This window comes from Mucor mucedo, assembly GCF_025094135.1.
Source record: "Mucor mucedo strain NRRL 3635 chromosome Unknown EV154scaffold_43, whole genome shotgun sequence".
In the NCBI taxonomy this organism is placed as follows: domain Eukaryota; kingdom Fungi; phylum Mucoromycota; class Mucoromycetes; order Mucorales; family Mucoraceae; genus Mucor; species Mucor mucedo.
The window spans coordinates 109,656-134,655 of record NW_026252327.1 but is presented as its reverse complement, the minus strand read 5'-3'; the positions used below and the strand labels follow the sequence as shown (position 1 = coordinate 134,655).

The following is a 25,000-nucleotide window of genomic DNA, read 5'->3' as shown; positions in this document are numbered from 1 at the left end:
TACCCTTACTACTCTACTATATACCCTTACTACTCTACTATATACCCTTACTACTTTATTATATACCCTTACCACTTAGAATATATCCTTTACATTCACAATACACCCCTAAATCCTCAAATCCTGTAAATACCATAAAGCATGTAAATATTATCAAGCCTATATACTATCAAGTCTGTAAATAATATCAAGTCTGCAAATTACACCAAGTCTGTATATATCCTCAAGCCTGTATATATCCTCAAGCCTGTATATATCCTCAAGCCTGTATATATCCTCAAGCCTGGTGCTGCATGTACATAATATACCCTGTAATAACATCAAGCCTGGTGCTTTAGATATAGATATAGACATAGATATAGATATAGATGTAGATATAGATATAGATGTAGATATAGATATAGATATAGATATATAAAAAAATAAAGTATACCCAAGCCTAGTGCTCTATACCCCCAAAAAAAACCAATACAAAAATTTTCTTTTCGGATGACAGGACAAAAAAGAAAAACAAATATTTTATTGCCTTAAACATTTGTGCAAAAAAAAGAGTCTTCTTGGTTAGTTACCTCTCTTACAGCACGGAAGTTTTTATGATATTTAAGTGATAAAGAAAAAACTTTTTTTCGACAATAGGCAATGGTTGCATCTTCAACGTACAAACAGCCAAAGAAATACGTCTCAGAAGAATATGCATATATTAGCAACATATTACAGCCAATATTTAAAACGTATAACCCAGCCAAGACTTCTGATGAAAATTGGACAGCTCTTTACATTCAGACACTCCTTATGATAATAACCACCGTAACAGCGTGGATATCTCTGGCGCGGCAAGTTTTGTTTATTTCACCAGGTTTGATGTAAATTTGAATATATGATATAGTGTAGTTGCTCAGGCTAAAAAGTTGATTGAAGAAAATGATCCCGTAATTGACATTAGCAAAAAAGATATCTCTTTTTGTATACATGTTTTGTTGCAGATTCTGATGGCAATTAAACATGAACCAGGTTTATTTTCGGATACTGTGCACTCTTCAGAATGGTTTTACATTGTGTCCGTACCAGTTCTAAGTTGGTTGTTAAACGTAAACTGGGCTCCTCCGGTTAACGAAGCATCCTAGGCGAAAAACAGCAACCCGTAAAGGCCACTACAAGATATAGTTATTACATGATATGTACTTCTCAGCATATATGGTATATAATATCAATCTTCGTATTATACATGACAGTATAAAGCAGAGATACAACGTCGAGAATGAAGTTGGAGTTGCTGAGGCAGCTGAAGAGAATCCAGGAAAGGTCAGGTTTCATTCTGATCGATGCAAGGTATTAATTGAAACCAAAGCCATTGTCGATAGATTTATTTTGGACGGTTGCCACATTGATAATGTTGATTCACTGCAAATATGTGGTATGGAGGTTTATTTTATTACAATAAAAATCGTCGTTGGTAGGCAAAGACCACTTGAACTTCAAGACAATGGTCTGTATACTGGAACACATTTTCATTCAGTGCACTATGGCGGACATGGCAGCAGCTGTGTATCAAATGGCTACAAATGATGATAATATCATAAAAAAACAAAAATGTTTCAAAAACATTTCTGGAACCATCGAATATGTAGTTTAGATGTTATAAAAACTATCTCGAAAGTTAGATCCAAATTTGATGGGTTACCGTATAAAAAATGATTTAGAGTGCATCTGCTTTTAGGTGGTACCTAAAAACAATTTAAGCAGAGACAAATATTTAGATGGGTAAAACACATTTTCCTTATAATTAATATCCCATCTGAAAGGTTAGGATTGTTTTTTATGTTGATTAAAATGAGAATCTACATATATCAATTTAAAAAGCATAACAGATTCTGGATTCAACATTTTTTTTTTAGGTGGGGGCGGGGAAAAAATGTCACAACCTGTACAAAAAGGTTTTTGAGCCAATAATAACCTGCCGCTAATATCATTAGCCGTGATCGGATTTTGAAATAACCCACTGTTTGTGCTCACGGATTTAAAAAACCGGGAACAGATTATATAATCGTTAGCAATGGCTTGAAATAACTTCAACTTTTTTGTGTACTTAGTAGAACTACTTGAATTTTAAAATATACATTAAAACAAATATTCTTAAGATGCGTGACCCTTTTTAAAAATAATTTATCTATTGAAAGGTTCGAAATATTGATCTGAAGTTGTTAAGAGACGGCCTATGAAATCACAGCCGGAGGCTCAATGTCATCAACCCTGAAAAAGGGTAAAAAAGTTTAAACCTTTTTTATGTACTAAGTAGAACCACTTGTAATTTTGAATATATATTATAAAGTATATTCTTAAGATGCGTGACCCTTTTTAAAATTAATTTATCAATTGAAAGGCTTGAAATATTGATCTGAAGTTGTTTTAGAGACGGCCTATGAAATCGCAGCCGGAGCCCCAATATTACTTCCACTGAAAAATTTTCTTAAAAAAAAAAAAAAAATCCCCCCACATAAAAAAAATCTGGCTATGAATAAATTTCCTTTTATATTACTTGTACTAGTCGGAGATGAATGCTCAAAAATGTCACAAAACACTTTAGGAACTACTGAAAAGCAGATGCACTCTAATAATAAAAAAAGATATTTTCCTTCGTTTTTCATTCCATGTTTAAGACCTAAACCTTACTTTCCTCCTCTTCCTCGTCCTCTTTCTCTTCATCTTCATATTCCTCGTCCTCTTCCTCATCATCACCACTGTTGGGAGGGACAACAATTTCAGTCACCCAATCCTTGAATGCGCTATTCCGTTGTGGTGGTCGGCTTTCGTTACTGATTCCCGTCATTTTACTGTCTTTATGGTTGAATTTTTCTTCCTCCATGATCTCTTGAAGGTTGTCTAACAAATGCTGGTTTAAAAAAAGACAGTTAATAGGTAAAAGACGTGTATAAGAATAGAAATCGATTCTGATCCTTACCTTTAATAACGATAAAACTTTGACTAGTTCTTTAATTCCTCCTTCTCTTAATTGTTTTTTTGTCGTAGGGAAACGGAGCTTGGCAATTTCTTCAACAACGTAAACGCCTTTATCTTTTAAACGCATTATAGATAAGCTACCCTCGAAACCCATGATCTGTACAAGAGGTATTTTAATATTAAGATAGTCGTCTTCCTCCAGGTATGGGCAGTTAATGATTATGTCGTTTATGTATGCAATGGATGCCAGAATGAGTTTAAGTTTGTCCTTGAAAAACTTGCCGGGAATAGCCTTACGCGCATATTCGCAGTTGGCGCCATCCATGATATATTTGCTGTTTTTCATTATCATAAAACGCATATCGAGACTGATCTTGAGATTGTTTCTTTTACAAGGAGAAGATTGGGTGTCACCCCTTATAGTAAAATATTAGACGACAATGATATACTTGATTTTAGGGTACACTTACCAATGTATGAACAAATGTTCATCGGTCCCAAAGAAAGTTTCAAAGGCAGATGCCCAAAATTTTACAATGTAGTCAGCTTCGGAGTATTGGGCGATTCTCTCCTGGTTGAAAATAAATAGCTTTTGATCATGCATATCCATACTATTGATAAAAGTAGACTGTAAGTTTTTTCTCTTAACCAAATAAGATTGACATTACATATGGAGATAGATATTCTTCACATTTTTTTCCATTGTGGTGGTGGTCTCGAGCTGATTGTAGGAGGATATGACTTGCTTAAGCTGGTAGGTATTTGATACCTTTGGCAAAAAGGGGATCAGCTTCAATTAACCAATGAAGGATACTACAACTTACTTTTTTCATCCACGAGACCTCAGCCAAATTATAATCCACAGTGTATTAAGCTGAGCACACGGCCTACAAGCAGTGCTTTTATAAGCTTAAGCTTAGGCTTGAGGGTGTTTTGACAAATTGTATTTTTGGGTATGCCAGATGCTCAATGATAGGAATCCTTGTCTCCTTTGGTAAAGTTTGAAAAAAGGCAATTCGAGAGAAAGCCGTGATATCAATAACCGAATTAATGCATGTACTATTTATGATTAAAGCATATAAAAAACCATCTTAATCTAATCAACTTACTAGTGAAAGTATTTTTGCTTTCTCGTTACTGGGACTATACTTGTAGCATACTTCTTTAGGTTTGAGCCAAGATCACCGTCAAGTCCGTCAAAAAACAAAGTATCTTTTGACGCATATATCAAGTTGGGCTATTTGATTGCTTAGTTAAAATTGCTTTGACTGGGTTTTAAAATTTACCTCCTCAGTTCTTGCTTTCAAACGTTTTGAATGTCGCGACTAAATGAATCAAACTACCGCTTGAGACTGAAATCACAACGTTATGATTATGTCCTTTTTACCTGTACACTTTCAGCTTCAAAACGCTATGTAATAACTGATTATTAGTTACTCTTAAAGGCAACCATGTTGTATGTTAAGTACCTCAATGCTGCTGTCAATAGTTTCGTTGTCTATTTGAGCGACCAATAACTGTCTTTTTTTTAGGCATCTCTCAAAATTGACAGGGTTTCGTCCGGCACTTTGCTTTCTGCCATTTGAGTGAGTGTATGCCTTATCTATACTGCTCAGGCACTTGACAAAAGAAAAAGAAAAAAATACGCGCAGCAAAAGACACTTTTTTGTTTATAGGGGTTCTTTTTGTACGTATTTTTAAGATTCACGTGATTCATTCTTTTCTTACATATTTTTAAACCATCAGCGGATATCTAAAGACGGCTTACCCACCGTGTTTGGTAATGTAAGATACAGGCTTACAATGCCTACAACGGGTAATGGGAAAATCTTCATTATGTAGAGAAGTCTAGCCTTAGCCGTGATAATAAAAAATGGGAGTCTATTCTTTTTTCTCTTAAAAAAGGTAATATTTTAGTGTTTTTATAGAAAACAGAAATTGTTATTAACTAACCTTTTCCCAATATTTAATATATCTCTTTAAAAAGATGGTGTTATACAGCATAAGAATAAAAAAGAAAAGAATGAAGAGAAGAAGGGAAGGAAAAAATAATTGAATTGTTTTTATTTATCTATTTAACCAGAAGTGACTTTTATTTATAAACTGATAAACAAGAGCTGGCTTACGTCAGGATGATTTAATTGTATATTTAATCACCCATATGTTTGAGCCTTCAAATACTAGAAAACAGGCGCATAGAAAAGTAGGTAGAAAATAAATTGCCGTATAAAAAAAAGTACGTAAAAAAAAAGACGTAGATGTCGAACGTATTTTTTAGAATCACGTGAAGGTCTACACGTCAATTGACATGCCATATCGTCTAAACTTCATAGGATGACTTATTTCTGTTTGTCATAAAATCTGTTGCACTGTCATTACAAGCTACTACTGAAACGCAGATATACAACTACCAAGTTTTGATTTTCTTAAGGGATTTTTTGGATGTGTCTCTATTTTAAGTAAAGGCCCAAACATTATAAATGATGAAACAATCAATCAAATCATTCTGACATAAGCTCTTGTTTATCAGCCTACAAATAAAACTGGTTCACACACTTTATTCTTCCCCCCTTTTTTTTACCTTAACATACTTCTACTATAGTATGAAAGTAACCGATAAATTAAAAAAGGTTAGTTAGCAATGACTCTTGTTTCTTTCAAAAGACGTTAAATCCAAAAAAGATATATTGCAGCAATATTGCGGCTACGGCTAGTCTTTGCTATAGGAGGGCGACCTTCTAGGCAGGGTTCTTGGGTTTTGAAACTCACAGACTGGGAATAACAGTGGTATTTCACTGTGAATGGTTCTGTTCATACTGGCCTGCTGTTCTTAACCAGAATTGCTGTAAGTGGTATAAAAAAAATATATTTGAAAAAAATACGGAGGTCTAGACATTTCCCGAATGTTACTAGGGCTGAGTCTGAACGAGCCTTGACAATTGGAACAGACTTGTCGTGTCGGGCCACGTTGTGGTGTTTCATAACTTCGACCAGTGCCAAAAACTGGGGGATATCATTGAAGTCAACATGCTTAAAAAAACTGAACGGCACCTACAAGCCAACAGCGATGTGAAACGTGAAATTGGCTAAGGTAAAAATAGAAAAAGAAAAAAGGAGTGAGAAGCTAACTCAATGAGAAATAGGAAACAACTTACTTTTTGTAGCTGGTGGTGAGCATCACGTAATGGTTTCCCCGACTAATTTCGTTCCTTCGTCTTCGGTACATACTGAAGGAGTAATCAGTGTTGTTTATCAAAGCACGAGAAGCAATGAAAACTTCAGAATTGCCGAAAGAAGTAGCAGCATTAACACCACTAGATCTTCGGTAATATTGAAATAGGGCATCCTTTACTCGGCCACATCTAATACCTTCTACCAGCTCACCATCCGGATAGGCTTTAACACCAAGCGGAGCCCAAAGCTGCACCTCATTCAGGCTGTCAGGAAGATCCATGAAATCGATGTCACCTGGTCCGGCCGGTTCAATCGAATCAATTTCCATTGTAATATCGATAATGACGTTGATGAAATTATGAATTGCAGATCTTTCGATAGGCATACTTGCATTTCTACCGCCTATTCTTCTTGATTTGATCAGCATGGAGTCTACACCAATCACTCTGTCCATGGATCTTGCAGAATTACTCCTTAAGGGATCCTGCTGCTTAATTATGTGTGGAACGTGAATCAAGTAATGTTGGACTGGACAAAACACGCTCCGAGAGGTGTTCTTCAAATTGACTTGCTTCAGAAGATACGTGTGCCAAGTCGCAAAGTAGCTGTCGAAGGTAATATATTTCTGTTAAATAACTGAATTCCTCATAATTTAGTATATCGACTTACCCCTCCATTCCATTGATCAGATTCGGTGTAAGATCTCTCTGCAACGCAAGAGCACCACCTTTTGACCAGGCCCAGCACCATTTTTTTGAGCTTCACTCGACTGGGAAAGCTGCCATTTTTTCCAGCCAAAAAAAAAAAATGGCAGCTGTGCCACTTTTGCTGTTATGGAATATCAGATCTGCCATTTTTGCACGCCGAAAAAATGACAGATTTGTGAAGTAAAAGGCTGATAACTGTCATTTTTTCTGCCTTAGTGCGTCGATGCTTCATTGAATTCGCTTGATCAGTATATGAACCTAGCATTCAATTTATTGTGTTTTAGAGATCGATGTATCGAAATCCACAATATTTATGATAATCATCTCGCAGCATCCCGTGGTCATCAAAAGTCGGCGAAACGTTCAGCTCCCGAACCTATTGATGATGCTATATCTACCAAGCAAACTTGGATTCGTGGTTCATGGAACCCTCCTCGTACAGCAAAAACCCCCACCGCCACCAGAACCAAGTAATCTTTATGCTCAAGAACAAAAATATGATTATTATTAAGTTAGTCTATAGGAAATAAAAAGATATGTATTATGAAACTGGCTATGTTGTAGATAAAAATATGTTTGAAGTGTTGGTGTGTTCAAAAAAGTGCATAAGATTATTATACTGAATAAAAAGAGCATGAGAGGTTCTCAAAGATATTAAAACTATGATGCGTCACACTTGGCACTTTCTTGTTACAACAAGCACTCGCGTGTGATTAAAGAAAATGTATTTAAAAATTTGCATGACATTGTATGTATTCCTTGATAATTCTCGAAGCATATATTTCTATTGTGCTATTTCACTAGTACTGAAATCCAGTAGCATAGCTGATATCATTTTCATCAAAAGGTGAATCGTAGCTATCTAGCGAATGCAGTCTTATTTTTGTATCAATAAAGGTGTATTAATATACAGTAATAATGTAACACTGTGTATGTGAGTATTGCTGCTCAAAACTATGCTCAACGAATACTATTTAACTCCATTCGTGTTTTGTAGAGCATGTGCTGAATAGCTAGAACTCTTATCTCTTCACACCCGAGTATTTGTATTCGTATAACCTTCTTCAAATACGACAGAAACTATACATGAAAGAGAAGCAACATGCTTTTTGCCAGTGAGACCTTCTGAGCTTTTTTTCTCAATAAGGAAGATTTTTGGCTTTAGTATACTAGTTAAAACTGTCAAGTTTCTTAATCGAAATGACGGAAGTACTTGCTTCCTCGCCAGATTCATCCACAATACCACATTTTCCATCTCCATAAAAGAAGTTCATTTTTACGAATGTTGTTTATGATGATTGGCTAAAAAAATTGGACAACTTGATTGAAAATGGTGGTGAATCTATTCTCAAAAAGCTGGGCAAACTAACTTCAAACACCTGGTCAAATTGATCTCATTATTATGGGCAATTTAACCTCACACAAATGTCAAAAAAAGCGGGCGGACTTTTCAAAATTCAGTAAATTGAGAGTAATAAGGTATATGTATAAAAAATAATAGTGTTTTTTAACACTAAAAAACTAGGACATGATTTCAATATATAGATTGATTGTGGTACATATCAAATAAATAGCAATCCAACTGTATCCAAACCCTCTAGACATTCTGTAACCGTTTAGAGGTACAAGAATCAAGGAAGAAATTAGCACGACCAATAACCCCACAGCTGTGACAACAATGGTTTTAGATACATCGATAGCGTAAGGCTCATTTCTTTGTGATGTCACATAGGTAGCGCCAATACCAACACCCAGCATAATATCTAGTCATTACAAGCATCAGTATCTTTTTTTAATATATATGTACGTGTATGAAAAAAAAAAGAAAGAATACATACTTAACATTGGTCCTCCAAAACAAGCACTCATGGCCATTAATGGGTATCCCATTTTAGCCATGGTTACGTTAGCAACAAAATCACCCAAGCTGTTACCCTACCGAATGAAATAAAGATGGAGATATAAGCAAACTGGCCTACATATAAATATATATATATATAAACAATTACCAAGGCAAAGATGGTTAAGCCCAAGATGGCTTCACTCGCACCAACAGCCATACCAATAGCTTGCAAGACACTGACGACTTCATTAGCGATTAAAAAGATCCAGACAACGGCTATGGCAAAACCAATAAAACACATCATCCAATACAATCTTGGTTGTTTAGTTGATTTTGTGGTGAACCAAAAAGATAGGGAAAGAGCAGCGGAAGAAAGGAAAGCAACGGGCAAGACGATCGCAGGGGAAACGACATGTTGAGAGATCAAGACAAAGGAGATCAAAGTAGGAGCTCCGACGAGTTGGACTGCAGTGAGCCATTTTAACCAGGTAGCATCTTCTGCGGCATTCATGAGGAGTATATCATTTTGTTGATCCTCATTATCATTGTAATCCTGTAACAGTTGTGCGGTATCGTCATTTAATTCTACAGAGGCATGGCTGGAGAGAGCATTTTCTTTAACGACGGGTAAAGTGATTGCTAATAAGAAAAAGACGGGAGCGGAAAGTACCGAACTTGTTTTACTAAAGATAGATTTTTTACGAAAGCCGATGAAAGAAGGGAACAAGTGCTTTTGAATTTGGTGTCGCATATAACGTCTCTTACTCGAACTAAAGAATTGGTCGAAAAGGGCGGTTATTTTTTGAGTGTTGGAGGTAACGGTGGGTACGCCATGCTGACTATCTGCTGTATGCAAGGAGAGTTCATCCGTATAATCTTCGTAATTGGAAGTTCGTGAAGGGAAATGTTGCTGTGTGGGTAAAGATCTGTTACGACGACGTGTTGTATTAAACCTCGTGCTTGTACTTTTCAATGATTGAACTACATCTTGAAACTTTTGTGTGTGAGTGAGTGTGAGTAGGTTAATATATGGTTAGGATTACTTTACTTCAATGGCGGAAAACAAGGATGTTCGAATTCTTAATTTTGGATGCACGCCATTTCTTTGATGATTGAAATCTTGATATCCTTCCGTTTCAAAGCCTTCGTCATAAAGTTCCATTTCGTCATCATGTATCATCATATCCGTGTCTAAATGCAAATATAAGAAACGACCTCCGGTACTCTTTTTTTATTGTAACTTTACCATTGGTATCATTGCCACCTAATAGAATATCCACATCTGTTCCATTTTCTTCATATTCCAATCGAGCGCGTTCTACCAGATTTAAATAGTTGGAGCGTTTCTTCATATAGTAATTTCCTCCTACAACAACGAGTACGTAGACGACATAGAATAGGATGAGAATGATGGATTCATACAAGTGAATCAAACCGTCTGATACAATGACCATGACCAGTATGATGGCACAAGTGAAGAATGACACATCTCGAATAAAACTGAACTTCTTCGCTCGGAATGGTTTAATAGCACACATGGATCTAAACCGCAGATTTTTTTTTAGTCATAAATCCCTTCAAGAACCTACTCTTTGTTTTTTAAATACCCTGCTACGACGCTGACAATAAAGGCAGCAGCTCCAATTAATTCCCCCAAGGCCAGCGAGCCTAAATTGGAATGCATGGCACTAAATGTTGAAAAAAGATCTGGACTGCCGTTGCCTAAAGCCAAAAAAGTGACACCCGTCTAATAAGGAAAAATGGGATTGAGTCTATTAATGCGTGGTTTGCTTTGGGTGTTGTTGATTTACCAAACTTTCAGATAAATGCAATGCAGAAGCAATTGTTTGTAAATTAGGACCTATTTAACCCCACAATTAGAAAACCATAAATATCCCGTCCTAATTATTAGTTCCTTACAAAAGAAATCTGAAGCTGCGATACCAACAAATCCAAATAAGAACAGTAACCATCCACACTATTTAAACGATTAAATTCAATACTAAATTCCTTTTGTTTTTGTCGTTGTAAGCTTTTTACCATAAAGATAAACACTAATGGGCGAAACGAGGAACAGTAATACAGTTGAATGTAGTTGAATAATCCAGGAGTGGCATCCATACAATGTTCCAGAACATAACCACATTGATCTTGTTGTAAATAAATATTATCACACTTTTATATATATATATCCTTTTTAGTAATTCAATGCCATGAAGCTCTTTTTCTTTTTTTCGAGTCGTCTACCTTGAACTGTTGATCCCGTCTCACGAGTGTATGGGACGAGATGTCGTGTGCATTGGACCAAGCGTAGGTTATACATTTTGAGATTAAAAGAATCGATAGAATAGCAACAGTACTCTTTCCTATCGACATTGTTGATAATTTAAAGAAAATAAAACAAAAAAAAAGGGTAATCACGTAAAAAAAGATCCAAACAATTGCATAAGCAAATGCTACATACACCCATCCGGATGTGACACAAACAGCTTGTGACATAAAGTGATGTGAAGTTTTCACGCTTTAAATTCAGATAATGTTAGTTTTTTTTTCAGACGTTGATTTACCATTTTCAGACGAAATAAAATGGAGATTCAGACATATGTGAAATCAGTTTTCGATCAGGTTTGGAAGAGATAAATTTGGTTTACCTGCAGTTATCTTTAAGCCGTCACCGATGATGGTGCATCAACCACATTGGAGACGGCGCTTTGTCTTTGAAAGACACTTGGAGACCCATTACCACTCCAAATAGAGGAAGCAATAGTGAACATATGTTTCGATCCAAAGACGTCTCGGTTTCAAAAGATATCACAGTTGTTGTAGTTTACTATCCGGTGGATTTTGTGACCACCACACTTCAGATTCCCCAAGTTCTTTAGAGAACAGCCATTGTATGTCTACAAAAAAAGTGCTTTGTTACTAATACTTGTGCAACTCTTTCCCGTTCAGGTATTCTCAATTGTTAATCGATACTATTGTTTCTAAATGAAAAACATAATTGTTAAGCATAACGCGTATTAAAAATTGCTACATAATGACTTCATCGTCGTCTCCGAGTTGTAAAAACTATTTTTTCACAAGCAAACAGCGCTATGTCTCCTCATAAAGCTCGTCTGATCTATACACTTTGCGTAAAAGTGTATAACTTTTGTTCCTGCCAATTGTGAAGCGCTGGTCAAAATAAATATGACTTCCACTTTAGATGCCTTGTGACAGAAGTGATCTAGGTATGTATCTTATCATCAATCAAGTCTTTGTTCGAATATCTTTTTTACACTTTTCTGTAAATATTTTGCATTTGTCTGAATATCATTTTATTGCTGTGCATCTGTCTGAAAACACTTTATAGTTTGTCTGACCATTGTCTGAATTTAAAGTAATTTAAATTGCAAACCTGCATTTTTTTGTTTTTGTTTTTTGTTTTTGGTTCAAACACGCTACACAAAAGAACGAAATGACAACAAAACGGCGACAGAGCTCCAACTGCAGTGATGACATTTCACGCTATATGTTTGTGGACTTTACTTCAGTCACTGATTTTGAAAAATTTGTCACCATGATTGAAGAAACACTCTATTCGTGGGGGGTAAAAGATGGGTCCTATGGAATATTTTCCAACCAACAATTAGAAAACCATGGAGCTGCCATTAGTCATCCCTCAGCATTAGAATTTACCAGACGAGAAACGCTTATTATGGGAGACGATTCCTTTCATTTCACTTACCATCTTCATCCTTTGCAAGGTGACCACCAGGAAAGATTTCCTTTGGCCGCTGATTATTTTTACTATTTTGGTCATCAACAGTATCACCCGTTGCATCGATGGACAGGACAGGATAGGATTTTAATTATGGAACCAAATAATGACTCGCTGAAGAAGAAAATTTTAAATCATGGAGGGAAGTCTACCGTAGATATGATGCAGGCAAAACAAATCATCTCTGCATGCGCCATCGCTTTTCAAAATGTGGGTTGTAAAGTACCTGTATTCGTACCAACGGGACATAGTAGATATGGCATGTATATGGGATATATGCTCAATTCTAATACAAATGACGCATTGACTGAAACAGAAGTAAGGTTCAACATGTCTGTCACAACTCCACCAAGCTCGCAACTTTCTTATTTGGACGGATTAAAAACCCTGTTTTTGCAACAACTTTGTGTCCATCGAGAAGAATATGGTTAGTCATGTACTCATTTATACATCATTATATATTAATTCATATAATTTATATATAGGCAAACCAGGTGATATGATTGAGAACTTTAAGGTGTCAGCTGTATACACATATAGCCTGAAAAATTGGTTTGACGAAAATTGGAAAATCTGGGAGGAACCAAAGCCAGTGGTAAAGCGAAAATTAAGCTTTAGTGATGATTTCGAATCTTGGGGAGATGATGATGATGACGATACAACTATGTCAGAAAAAAAGCAAAGTGTACAACAGTTGTACGAACCTGAAGTACATCAATTACAATTTGGATCTTTAAACGATCCCCTCAGGTCCCTGACATTAAGTGCATTATTTCCTTTATCTCAAGACACTTTGTTTGATGATGCGTATCAAACCAATATGGATGCGCTAACAGCAAAGCAATGGCAGATATCACGCGAACTTGCACCCAAATCTCAACAAAGAGCCTACCTATCCACCCTGTTAGAACAAGCGATTGGTTCGTGGAATAAAGATCCTTCAAATAAGGACTATATCGCATCATATGATGATAGTAACGATGACTCAATCAGCGAAAGTATTAGTTTAATGCGAAACTTATTTGCACCAGCAAATAGTCATACAATGGGAAGCGGAGACCAGCAAGTCAATTTTTTTAAATCAGATCAGGTGGATAACGTAATCAATGCATTGTTTGAATCGATGCAATCGCCCATTGAAGAAGAAACTGCCACAAAAGGATTTTTATCAACAAAGCAATTATGTTTACGATTGAAAACTGGATCTTCTGTACCTTATCGCTCATTTTTATGGAATTTGATGTTATATACACTTGAGGAGGCTTCACCGACATCGGAAAATGGGAAAAAGCAGAACGCTTCAAACTTTTTAGGCTTTTTAAAGATTATCTGGTTGGAGGTGCTGAGAAAGATTCGTTGGCATTGGGAAAATTTGGTACCCATACCTGACTTGGATCCATATCTTTATGATTCCACTACAAATATGGACCAAAGTAGCTCACTAGGCATTGATCTGCGTTATAACATTGTAAAAATTTTCTTTCTTTGTTTGATACTTCAAGTTAGTTAACTGTTTTTTTTTTTTTGGTCTAGTTGCATCAAAAAATATCTATGGTGAATTGTTGTATTATCCGTAAATTACAAAACCTGCCCCAAAATGGAAATACAAAGAACTATGATACAAAGCCAGTTAGACATCCTTCCGATTTATTCGATAACATTTCAAGCGAACATGAGTGTCAGTCAAAATCATCAAAATTCCAAACCATGTTGGAAAATTTTGTGGATGGTAGTCTTTCGGAGTCTGCTATCAATGTAAGCTTTTCTTTCCAGGTAGACTTTGGTGTTATTAACCTCTCCATTAGGATTCTGTCTCTTTTGAGCCATCAGATATTGAGGATGCTGAATCAGACGATAGTGATATATTTTTAGATGCAGTGGAGGAAGAATCTGTTAGTAGCGCCAGTAAACAGGATTCAGCGTCATCGTCCTTGATAATACCTAATAACGCCATGGCAGAATCATTCGTTAGTTTACCTTACATACCCGCATCAAATATCGCGGATGAATTGGAAGCAGAGGCAGCAACCATCAAAGATCCTAAGCTATCAGAAGGTCAATCGCACAAACATGATACCTTGAAACTACTGAAAACTGGTGAGGTTATGCAAATTCCAATCACGCAGGATCCTGGATTTATGACAGAAGATATGATCCACGAACAAGCCAATGTATTTGAGAGTTTGGGTACATCTGAAAATGCCACTCAACAACGAGCTAAATTACAATCAGCGCAGCTCTATTCAGATATGCAAGCGTTCAAAGCCGCCAATCCCTTTGCTTGTTTGGAAGATTTTGTGAGGTGGCACTCACCCAAAGATTGGGTAGTAGATGATGGTGAAGAAGGAGGGCATCTTAGTGCAAGAATGTCTGAACCAAGTAATATCTGGCAAGAGTTATGGAAATGCTCCCGTAGAATACCATGCTCACGTCAAAAGCCGCTTTTCAACATATCTGTTGAAGCAGAAAAGGGGCTTTATTTTTTGGAAACCACATCAGTATATGATTTTTTTTCAATGTAATGTCGATAAACCAAACCTAAATAAGGATGATTTTTACTGATTTTTTTTTTTTTTTTAGAATGTTACCAACTCTAGGATTAATAGCTTATGATACTCTTTCGACGCACCCAATTACTAGATACAGTGAAAATGTAACGAACGGAATAGCCCGTTTAGGCACTGAATTATCTGAATTTGCATGGGAGGACCTCCGGTATGTATTCCTAAATGCGCATATGAAATAACACACTAAACTGTACAAAAAGCCGCGGGAAAAAAACCTTTGATGGTGTGATTAGTAATATACGTCAACAAGAATCCATGATTTGTCACGCGATATCGTTATTACGCAAAGTAAACAACTAAATTCAAAAGCCGTACGTACATATACCAAGAATAATTTGTTAGTTACCTAGGCAATACGAGTTGGTAGACCAATTACTGCTACATGATCAATCCATTGTAAAAGAAGGAGATGAAAGGGCATCCGTATTTCAATTGTTTAAGAATGATCGTAAGTGATTTCACTTCTTACAAATAATGATAACTAACAAGTATGCAGAGGGGATCATATCCAAACCATCTTATAGAGAATACGTACTATACAGTGATTGCGGTGATTTGACGACACATGGGCGAGTCCTGCCTTTAAGGCAATATGCAATTGTCAAGGATGATGAAATAAGAATACTTGACATGAAAACAACAGACGCTTTGTACTGCTAAAAGTAAATTTTGAGAGATTATGCCTACTAATATCCTGTGTAAACAGCTAGGAAAATAATGATGGGGCAATATTAAAATAGGTGTAGATACCTTAATCAGTGAAAAAAGTTTTTTATTTATTTTTCGCTCTCCCTTTGTCACTTTTATTTTTATTTATTTTTTGGTTAAATGTGGAAAAAGAGAGACAGGCATTTGGTGGACATGTACAAAATCACCAAAGATGAACCAAAGATCAATGAGTTACTATTTCTGAAAGATAAACGAAAAATGGTTAACAGTTCAACAACAATATACCAAGGTAAAGATTTTGACATATTTGGAAAAGAGCCTTTGGAGGAGTCACATCCACTTTATTCCTTGGAACACGACACACTACCAAGAACAGAATTTAAAAGAGGTCAAATAGAAGACTTATCGGATATAATTAAAAAGAGAAGAACCGATGTTGCCGCAGATGGTATATTTATCGCTACAAAGATTGCTGAAAATGCCCCTATTGCGAGTATCTTTGTCACTAAAAATGATGCTGATAACGATGATGATGATTTAGCGTACTATTAGACTGTACCTCATCCCCTTCGTTTTCCTGCGTATATGTATCCCGCTAAATAAAGTTTGACAGACGATATCCTCATATTTAGACACATTTTATTTGTATACGACGTTTGTTATGATTGGTTGTCTAAACAGCGTCTTTTGAATATATAAAAAAAATAGAAAGTGTCCAACACTCTTCTTCCTCCTCTTTTTAATGACCATTGACAACGTATACGAACACGCAGTTTTAAACGTACAAGACACCAATATGACTCAAAACAAGTACACCGTTATCCTCCCTACTTACCAAGAACGCGAAAATTTACCCATTATCACTTGGCTTCTTGCAAAGACTTTCAAGGAACAAGCCATTGATTGGGAAATTATTATTGTCGATGACAATAGTCCTGATGGAACCCAAGACGTTGCAAAGGAACTCATCAAAATTTACGGTGAAGACCGTATTGTAAAGTATATTTTTGTCTGTCTACTTTTACGCCTGGATACTGACGATTCTAATTTAGCAATTAAAACCTCGTGCAGGTAAACTTGGTTTGGGTACTGCCTATGTCCACGGCCTCCAATTTGCCACCGGTACTCATATCATTATTATGGATGCTGACTTTTCTCATCACGTAAGAAGTTTTACGTATATACTAATACATGTGCTAACTCCTGTATCGATACATAGCCTAAATTCATTCCTCAGATGATCAAGTAAGTGGATTAAATCGTGTCTTTGTCTTTAGTTATTAATTGTCTGGATTATTAGGTTACAACAAGAAAACAACTTTGACATTGTCAGTGGAACTCGTTATAAGACCGGTGGTGGTGTTTATGGTTGGGATTTAAAGCGTAAACTTGTCAGGTAAGACGAGACAATTGTAGTATGAGCATGTTAAATTGATGCAATCTTATTTGAAAAAGTCGTGGAGCAAATTTCTTAGCTACACTTATGCTCCGTCCCAACGCATCAGATCTTACTGGTAGTTTCCGGTATGTTACACGTTCAAAAAAAGATCGGGGCAGGTATGCTAACGATTTTTATAGTCTTTACAAGAAGGATGTCCTTTACCAATTGATTAATGCAACTATCGCTAAGGGCTATGTTTTCCAAATGGAGATGATTGTTAGAGCCAGACAATTCAATTATACAGTTGGTGAAGTACCCATCACTTTTGTTGATCGCGTTTATGGTGAGAGTAAGATGGGTATGTCCGAAATTGTTCAATATGCTCAAGGTGTCTGGAGATTATTCACTACCATTTAAAAAAAATACTTATATTCATTGCACAACATTCATAAAAAAAAAAAGGGGGAGGATCAAATCCCTATTTATTAATCATTTTTGAGAACATTTCTATATTCGCAACCTGCAAAGAAGAGAGGCAAAGTAACAGATGCAGAAAGTACAGGTGTCAAAAGCACCAAGCCTAAAACCCATGAGGGAATTTCTTTGTCACGGATCTTGCTACTAATTAGCATCCATGCTACTGAGATGACTTGCATACACACGATATCGTAACTGATACTGGTTTGAGCGGGATGTCCAAAGAAAGTTCCAATTAAGGCAGTATATACATCACAGATAAAGCTACCGGATTTAACCTCGAGTGTTGCCAAACAAGTTAACCATTGGTTGATATAGATGGAAAGGTTGGCTCCAGCTGCGAATGTATAGAGTGTAATGATGATTAAAGGTGTTGAAATTGAACCGAATTGTGGCATGTAAATAAATTTCTTGGAGGCCAAAGGGAATATTAATAGAATATGCATCACCAAAAGATTTGGCATGAATCCACTTGTTGATGCAACGTATGGTGAAATTATCACTGTAATGATACCACCTACAGTAGATGCTCCTAAGGTCCAAAGTAATTTCTTAGATACGTTCTGGTGGAAACCTGATGGGTAAACCAGCATGACTGCAAAGAATAAGGAAGAAGCAACTGAAATCGCGACCACTTGGCCTAAAATCATGTAAGCCCAAACATAGGGAATACGGCGTCTTGACCCTATATAAGCCCATTAATCAACCGCAAGATATCGTGATTTATGTCTCTACATACCTTCAATCGCTAAAATAGGTGTCCAAACAGCAACAGTCAAACTGCATAATTGATGGCTCCATAACCATTGCCAGGCACCAACACATACCTGTCTCCAAGCACTATCGAAAAGTGACACGTCATGTAACCAATAAGAAATGGAATTTAAAAGCGAGAAACTGACATTGTCGTATTTGTAGTTAGCTAATGCCTTCCACTCCATGTAACTGTGTAAGAAAAACTTAAACATGTACGTCCATGTGGCAATGAAGGAAACAACAGCGAGACATAAAAAAATAATGACACCTAGCGAATGGTTTTTAATGCTATGCTTTATATCGGGTGCTACTCGCCAAGTGAGCCCAGCAATTAGTACGAAGTAGGAGGCGAGTATGGAAACTGCAATGGGGTATTCTATTGTCATTAAAAACTCTTTTAGTTAAAGAAGTAATACAACAACAAAAAAAAGTTGTGGTCTTTTTACTTGATAAATTTTTAAACAGCCGAATTGCGCTTAATCATGTACATCACCATTACGCCATAGTCTGAAAAGGATGACTGTTCTCGTCATTTTATATTTTCTTCCATAGATGATATCTGCACTTGGGTAATGTGCATGCTGTATTAAATAAATAATTTTTACGAAAAGGCTAACAATCGACTGGTTTCACCAAAAGTATGATGATCATCAATTATTTCGATTTGGCCGATTTGTGAAATTTACAATATTATTGCTGCAAAGATAAATTAAGTCTACACACATGTTTAAAAAATACGCCTATTCAAGTGATTATTTGCAATTTATAATTGACCAATATCTGTACGTGGCTTTTTACAAACATTTCTATCTTAAATAAAGGCTCAAGCATTATGCGAAATTATATAACGAATCTTACCATCCTGACAGAAATCAGTTCTTGTATATCAGTTTATAAATAAAACTCGATCGGTTACCCTTGTTGTATATTTATTTATAAGCAAACTTTTTTATGAAGGTAATTAAAGGTATCATGAAAAGGTTAGTTAGTGTTGCCTTTTGCTTTTTCAAGAAACCACCTGTTTCTCTTACGAATGAAAAAGTCGCGTATCATTACGGCCGCGGCTTTAGTTAGCACTACTATTCAGGTTCAAGGAACATAATGTCAACCACAAGGTAGATGAAGTCTATATTCACAGGTCTCTACCGGAGTTTCATCGCCTTTGACATCCTTTGAAGGATATGTAGGTGTGGACGGATCATTTTAGTAAGAGTAGGTCGCGATATCCTTCTTGCTCGGTTTGAAGAGGAGAAAAGATATGCGCAGATTGAATTTAGCTAAACGCTTAGTCCGCTTCGCTGACCTGCTCAAGCATGTGGGCCATCCAAATAATGCTTTCACCTAGAAAGCGAACTTATACTTATAACATTATATATGTATAAAAAAGATTGCTTACTTGTTAGAGCATCTTATTGAGGCAATATTCATTCTCCACAGTTATAAGAATGATTGACACCTTTTTGTTGTTGTTACCTATTTGTCTTACATGACTGTCACTACTCAGCCCCACCTGATTCGCTCTTGATAGTAGTTACTTTCATTTGAGACGTATAAAGCCATATTTTTTTTTTACGAGAAAAAGGTGTCTGCATTATGATGTTTCTGATAGTATCACAATTAGGAAATGGAATATTTCACTTTTTCAAATAACAAAGTCACGAAAGAGTCCTTTCCCCTTTTTATATTTTTTCTTCTTCTATAGTTTACATTTTAATATATTTCATAAACGATGGATGAGCAGCATGTAGCCAAACCAAAACAAAATGGACAGGAATCTCAGTCAACAGAAGTTAAATTTAACTTACTTGCAACTAAATGGATCAATCTTACCGCAAAACATTTATCGTAAGAGCCGAATTTTTTCTTAAAAAGATAAACAAAGGAGGGAAGGGACGAGAGTTGACAGTTTAACACAGTCTAGATACCTTAGAAGCCGAATTAAACGCACGCAAAACTAAACTAAATGATAACGATATAAGGGGGGCGCTTGCGCAAGGACAAGCGTATATGGCCGCAGAGTTAAAGGTAATGCAGATACCAGTAGTACAAGAAATAGAATTAATTGTAGTTTGAATAGAAATTAGTACAGGAAGACCTTGAAAAAATGAAGATTACTACAAATATGGAAAAATTTGATAAAACAATACAAGAAGCTAAAAAAAGATCTCCGGTTAACGAAAGGTACATAAAACAGACATTTATAGAAAAAAAGAAAAAACTAAGAAGAATAATAGAGTAGTGACTACACCAGAACAAGTAATGAGAGGAGTGAGCTGTAAAGAGAAAGTAAAGGAGGGAGGAAAATTGCGTGTAGAATTTGAGAGAGTAAGGAGAATCTAAGGAGTTTTTTGTGTGTTTCTTTTAACTTTTTAGCTGGTAGATCAAAAATGAAAATGAATTACTATTAGAAAAATATGCAAGTTTGGCAAAACAGGTAAAATATAAGCAGGAGCATTTAAGAAAGGATTTGGAAAAATACACAAATGTAAGTCTTTTATGATAATTTATGATGTGATCTGACAATTAGGGAATAGATTATATCCGTTTCGAAATCTATAAGAGAGGATGTGTTAATAGAGGCAATGGATAAAATGGATTTATTAAACTGAAAGGGAGTCAAGGAGATATGCTTACAAAAACCCACTTTTTTTTCTTTCTCTTCTTTCTTTCCTCTCTTACTCCAACAAAAGATGGCAGAAATAAAATTAAACACTACAGAAGAAATTCTCTTAATTATACTATGTATTTTACTATCCGTCGCCATTATTACTGTTATTATTATTGCCTATAGAAAAAAAGATGATGATACTCGAAACAAGCTGTGGCATAATTTTATCATGATTGACAGCCCCGATCAAATGATTGCTCTAAAAAATAGTGAGAGTCCATCATTTGATAATCGTAGACCATCTACTCCGCTCCCATCAATGGACAAACCTCAATCACCACCACCCGTTTATTACCAACCACCCGTCTAATATATCTCTTAATAAAAAAAATTACTTAATTATTACAACAGTGCGCAATCACTGACAACATTTTCATCTTATATCTTTACAATGGCTGAGAAGAGGCTTTTTTTTTTTTTTTTTTTTTTGCGTAAATCAAAAACCGATAAATTTTTTTAAAATGAGCTTTTTAACAAAGACAGCTGACATTAACAACCCCATTATATACTTTTATGACATTAACAGAGAAGTTGACTTAATCGATTTGGACGACAAACAAGATAAACTACATAAAATAAAAGTGAATACTAAAACTAGCCCAATGGAAGTGAATATTAAATTTGAAGACTTGATTGGAGACCAACAGGTGAACTTTATTGAAAACAAACCAAAAACTGTACCAAAGTCAACCAACGTCATGGAATACATTGAAGTTATGGATTATATTGATAAATGTAACCAAAAGCACGCAATGTTGATGCACCAAGTTGCTGAAACCAAGATGCAATGTCGAAAGTTATTCCATCAATTCATGTAAATATAAGAAAAACGAACATTGAACAAGGTCACGTTCCGGATGAGGGTCATTGTGTTACCGGATACTGCTTCATATGTTTTATTCAATCTAAACCTTTTATACCACTATAAAATAAAGTGCAACTCTTTTTAGCTTTTTTATGTCGACATTTTTGCATTCCTCACTGTCAAGAATCGGACTTGAAATGTTTGGCCTTTCTTTGCTCGTTAATCATTTATACACTCCTTAATTTGCAGGGAGTGTTGAAATTAAATGCATTACTGTTGTAAACTCACGTTGTGGTAGTGATCCGGGTTAGGCAAGCATCACAGTTGTCTGATCATCTTTTTTTTATTAAAAAAAAAAAACTGCTTTGCTAAATATGATGTACAATTGAATACCCATCATTTACAGGACTGAGACGTAGAAAGTACACTATCAATATATAAACGTCGGGACTAAGGGTTTTATAAATCTATCATTATTATTATATGCAGATACTGATTACTAAACGAGCAAATGGTTAGGAGTTCCCCTCCTCTGATTTTTTATTTCATCATGATAGTAACTACTTGGTAATATTAATGCTTCAATGTTATTTCTTGACAATTATCCCTCAAGATTAATAATTACGGGAGTAAAGAATTGAATAATAAATATTCATTATCTGCTTTCTATTTAATTCGTTGTCCTTGTTTTATCAATCATCTGCTGTTAAGGCACCAGTAATAGTTCTTAAAGGAAAGGGCAAATTATGATTATTAACGAAACGTTAATAGGAAAGTAGTATGAAAGTGAGCACCAGAATGTAGTCGATTTGAGAAATTTTTTGATTTAAAGTCAAGAAATAAACAAACAAATAATCAACAATGCTGTTAAAAGAGTGTTAACAGAATATGAAATAAGAGTCAATTACAAGATAGTATTTATTGGGAAAGATCACCCTCTGTATAACGTTAAGCCATATGAGATTGGCTTTAACAATGTAGAAAAAGAAAAAGAACAAAGAACAAAGAAAGGTCCTTTCTCAAACGATCATAAGCACTCTTCGGGTTTGAAGGCTCATCGAGGTTCAAGAAAAAAGTCTTGATGTTGAGCTTCTTCCAATCAAGCATTTGAATTCGTCCTTCCGTTTCCAAGGCTTTAAATGTAATCATCCACAAAGGATCATTTTTCACTTTCGAACGATGATGCTGCTGCTGATGATGCTGCTAGTGAGGTATCATTCGTTATATATTTGGACTTATATGATTCGATGATTTCCAAAGTATCATGTAAACATTTAATAGCGCGTTTGCTCTGCCCGGTCTCAATGGCTACATCACCTTCGTTGATTTTGGCCTGGGATTTATCACACAAAGACAACAGATCACTTTCGTTTCTGTCTTAAATATGAGAGCAATATCTAACCACACGGTGTAGGAAAGTGCTATCCATAGTATGTTGTACTTCTATAGCACAATTCGGTTATTTATTATTCATCGCTATGATTTAGGAGCAATTATAATCTTTATTGTTTAGTTGTATCTTTGTTTATACATAGGTAGTTTTTTGACCCAACAAAAGCAATGTTGATGTTTTAGCTGTTCTTTAGAGTGACAAAAATAAAATACGGAATGATTTAATGTGAAGGTTTCAATGAGTATTATCTTCATGCTTGGTAATGAGTAAAAATAATTGACTCGACAAGGAGAAAAGACGCCGTTTTCGATCAGTGGAGTGGATTTCGCTTCTTGGTCAATAACATTTCAAGTAAGAAATATCATAGGTAACAAGAAAAAAACGTCGATATCGATAACAAGTAGAGTATTTTTGGTCGGGAACTTGAAAGCAAGTTTTCAGACGATTTTCTTTCTTTCGGATTAGACATCTTTTATATAAAAATGGACTACATGAACTATATTCCAGACGAAAACTACAATAACTTTACGACTGATGGAATGGAAGTGGGATGAGATGGCTGTTGAGATGCTCAGGGTACAAATGAGTACCTCGTAGAAGACACTTCTAAAAACACAGAGGATGAGAAGTTGGAGGAAAAGGCAAGAGTTGACGACCACTAAACTATAATAATACTAAAAAGTGTGGGCCTGAGCAAATCACAAGCAAACAACTATGTGCATAAAAGTAAAAGTGCCGCCCTATTATTTGCCTTGTTTCGCATCAATCAAAATGGCCATTTTGACATTCTAAACGCCGTTTAGATCACCACAGGGTGCTATACAAGCGATTGGTTACCCGTCCAACGTTTTTCTCTGTAGCCTAGATCAAATCCGCTTAGTTCTGGCTTCGCACTAAAATATAGCGCTGTACCTGGTGGCGAGTAATTCTGTAAAAGGGACTGACAAATGAGACGGTCTCATATAAGATGGCGTTACACTACACGAACGGAAGGTGTAAATGGACGGACGCATGTTCCAAAAAAGCCGATGCGGGTTTAAACCCCAAAAGGCATAACGTAAACAATTGACTAAAAAACCTTAACTGTTTAACTGTTAAAATTAAATCAGGTTTTTAGTTTGAAATTACATGCAACATCTGAAATGAAAGTATCAATTGAATTCGTATACAGTGTTAAAAATGCAATCGAGATACTATCATATCGTAAAATATTTTGCAGGGTTTCAATCAAGTTTTGTTTGACAAACATTCACCCGTCTCTTTGTTTGGGTTCCCGCATCACAAGTATTACAGTAATGATGACATTATTATTTTACATCTATTCGGCTCGAAAAATAAGAAGCGATATTCCATCTGTTTTACGGTACGTCCGGCATACTTGATAAATGGTAACAGTTGCCGGATTTGTACTATGTACCACAAAACAAAGATTGTTTCGGTGATAAGAAGTAAAAAAATACAGATCTTATGGAAAAATATCAACACATATAATTGTGAATATACGTTACATCCATAGAAGCTAAATTTGTTTATGATATGGCGTTCTATACAGCTTCATTTATATATATACATAATTATAATGAAAAGGTAGCTGTCACTCTTATGCAACAATATTATGATCGATCAGTCATGTCTTAATTTGAACAAACAAAAGATGGCGTTGACAAATTGGTGCTCATCAGTGACGACAAAAATAAAAGAAGTTACGTTATTAAACTTGACGAATATACTCCGTTATAGACACTAAGAACCGTAGGTATCACTTAAGATTTGCTCTAGCAAAATTCCATGAATTCGATTTTTTTTTTTTTTTTTTTTTTTTTTTTTTTACCATAGCAACAA

General features: G+C 35.6%; 9 protein-coding genes across 9 annotated transcripts; 6 read left to right on the top strand and 3 right to left on the bottom strand.

The window, feature by feature from the left end:
• Nucleotides 1-663: 663 nt before the first annotated feature.
• On the top strand, nucleotides 664-1,434 carry EV154DRAFT_397216 (uncharacterized protein; the record flags this gene model as incomplete). Its single annotated transcript, XM_051595208.1, has 3 exons — nucleotides 664-807; nucleotides 900-1,106; nucleotides 1,165-1,434. Coding segments are annotated over 3 exons (621 nt in total), but the record flags the coding sequence as incomplete, so codon positions are not given.
• A 1,088-nt stretch (nucleotides 1,435-2,522) lies between these two features.
• On the bottom strand, nucleotides 2,523-3,733 carry EV154DRAFT_223478 (uncharacterized protein). Its single transcript, XM_051594441.1, has 4 exons — nucleotides 3,627-3,733; nucleotides 3,429-3,569; nucleotides 2,960-3,374; nucleotides 2,523-2,890 (listed from the first exon to the last, which is right to left on the bottom strand). Exons 1-4 carry the CDS (start codon nucleotides 3,659-3,661, stop codon nucleotides 2,660-2,662), a joined length of 822 nt encoding a protein of 273 aa, XP_051457809.1. The 5' UTR covers nucleotides 3,662-3,733; the 3' UTR covers nucleotides 2,523-2,659.
• A 3,206-nt stretch (nucleotides 3,734-6,939) lies between these two features.
• Nucleotides 6,940-7,313, top strand: EV154DRAFT_563333 (uncharacterized protein; the record flags this gene model as incomplete). Its single annotated transcript, XM_051605774.1, has 2 exons — nucleotides 6,940-7,019; nucleotides 7,124-7,313. 2 exons carry the CDS (start codon nucleotides 6,940-6,942, stop codon nucleotides 7,311-7,313), a joined length of 270 nt encoding a protein of 89 aa, XP_051457808.1.
• Nucleotides 7,314-8,283: 970 nt separating this feature from the next.
• EV154DRAFT_508073 (Sodium/calcium exchanger protein-domain-containing protein) lies at nucleotides 8,284-11,136 on the bottom strand. The gene is made up of 10 exons (XM_051601500.1): nucleotides 10,930-11,136; nucleotides 10,723-10,857; nucleotides 10,603-10,660; nucleotides 10,494-10,543; nucleotides 10,290-10,429; nucleotides 9,929-10,224; nucleotides 9,731-9,873; nucleotides 8,849-9,676; nucleotides 8,678-8,774; nucleotides 8,284-8,602 (listed from the first exon to the last, which is right to left on the bottom strand). The coding sequence occupies exons 1-10, from the start codon at nucleotides 11,056-11,058 to the stop codon at nucleotides 8,361-8,363; spliced, it is 2,118 nt and encodes a 705-aa protein (XP_051457807.1). The 5' UTR covers nucleotides 11,059-11,136; the 3' UTR covers nucleotides 8,284-8,360.
• Nucleotides 11,137-12,772: 1,636 nt separating this feature from the next.
• On the top strand, nucleotides 12,773-14,964 carry EV154DRAFT_420436 (Rab3 GTPase-activating protein catalytic subunit-domain-containing protein; the record flags this gene model as incomplete). Its single annotated transcript, XM_051595949.1, has 4 exons — nucleotides 12,773-12,869; nucleotides 12,928-13,910; nucleotides 13,976-14,120; nucleotides 14,273-14,964. 4 exons carry the CDS (start codon nucleotides 12,773-12,775, stop codon nucleotides 14,962-14,964), a joined length of 1,917 nt encoding a protein of 638 aa, XP_051457806.1.
• Nucleotides 14,965-15,870: 906 nt separating this feature from the next.
• On the top strand, nucleotides 15,871-16,230 carry EV154DRAFT_481268 (uncharacterized protein; the record flags this gene model as incomplete). Its single annotated transcript, XM_051598383.1, has 1 exon — nucleotides 15,871-16,230. One exon carries the CDS (start codon nucleotides 15,871-15,873, stop codon nucleotides 16,228-16,230), a length of 360 nt encoding a protein of 119 aa, XP_051457805.1.
• Nucleotides 16,231-16,474: 244 nt separating this feature from the next.
• Nucleotides 16,475-17,476, top strand: EV154DRAFT_420506 (dolichol-phosphate mannosyltransferase; the record flags this gene model as incomplete). Its single annotated transcript, XM_051595955.1, has 6 exons — nucleotides 16,475-16,672; nucleotides 16,731-16,841; nucleotides 16,898-16,923; nucleotides 16,979-17,074; nucleotides 17,134-17,202; nucleotides 17,257-17,476. 6 exons carry the CDS (start codon nucleotides 16,475-16,477, stop codon nucleotides 17,474-17,476), a joined length of 720 nt encoding a protein of 239 aa, XP_051457804.1.
• Nucleotides 17,477-17,544: 68 nt separating this feature from the next.
• On the bottom strand, nucleotides 17,545-19,041 carry EV154DRAFT_602521 (uncharacterized protein; the record flags this gene model as incomplete). The annotated part of the gene is made up of 2 exons (XM_051607297.1): nucleotides 18,276-19,041; nucleotides 17,545-18,221 (listed from the first exon to the last, which is right to left on the bottom strand). Exons 1-2 carry the CDS (start codon nucleotides 18,676-18,678, stop codon nucleotides 17,545-17,547), a joined length of 1,080 nt encoding a protein of 359 aa, XP_051457803.1. The 5' UTR covers nucleotides 18,679-19,041.
• Nucleotides 19,042-20,021: 980 nt separating this feature from the next.
• Nucleotides 20,022-20,882, top strand: EV154DRAFT_481265 (uncharacterized protein; the record flags this gene model as incomplete). The annotated part of the gene is made up of 6 exons (XM_051598382.1): nucleotides 20,022-20,137; nucleotides 20,272-20,317; nucleotides 20,370-20,473; nucleotides 20,527-20,617; nucleotides 20,673-20,777; nucleotides 20,820-20,882. The coding sequence occupies 6 exons, from the start codon at nucleotides 20,022-20,024 to the stop codon at nucleotides 20,880-20,882; spliced, it is 525 nt and encodes a 174-aa protein (XP_051457802.1).
• Nucleotides 20,883-25,000: the final 4,118 nt, after the last annotated feature.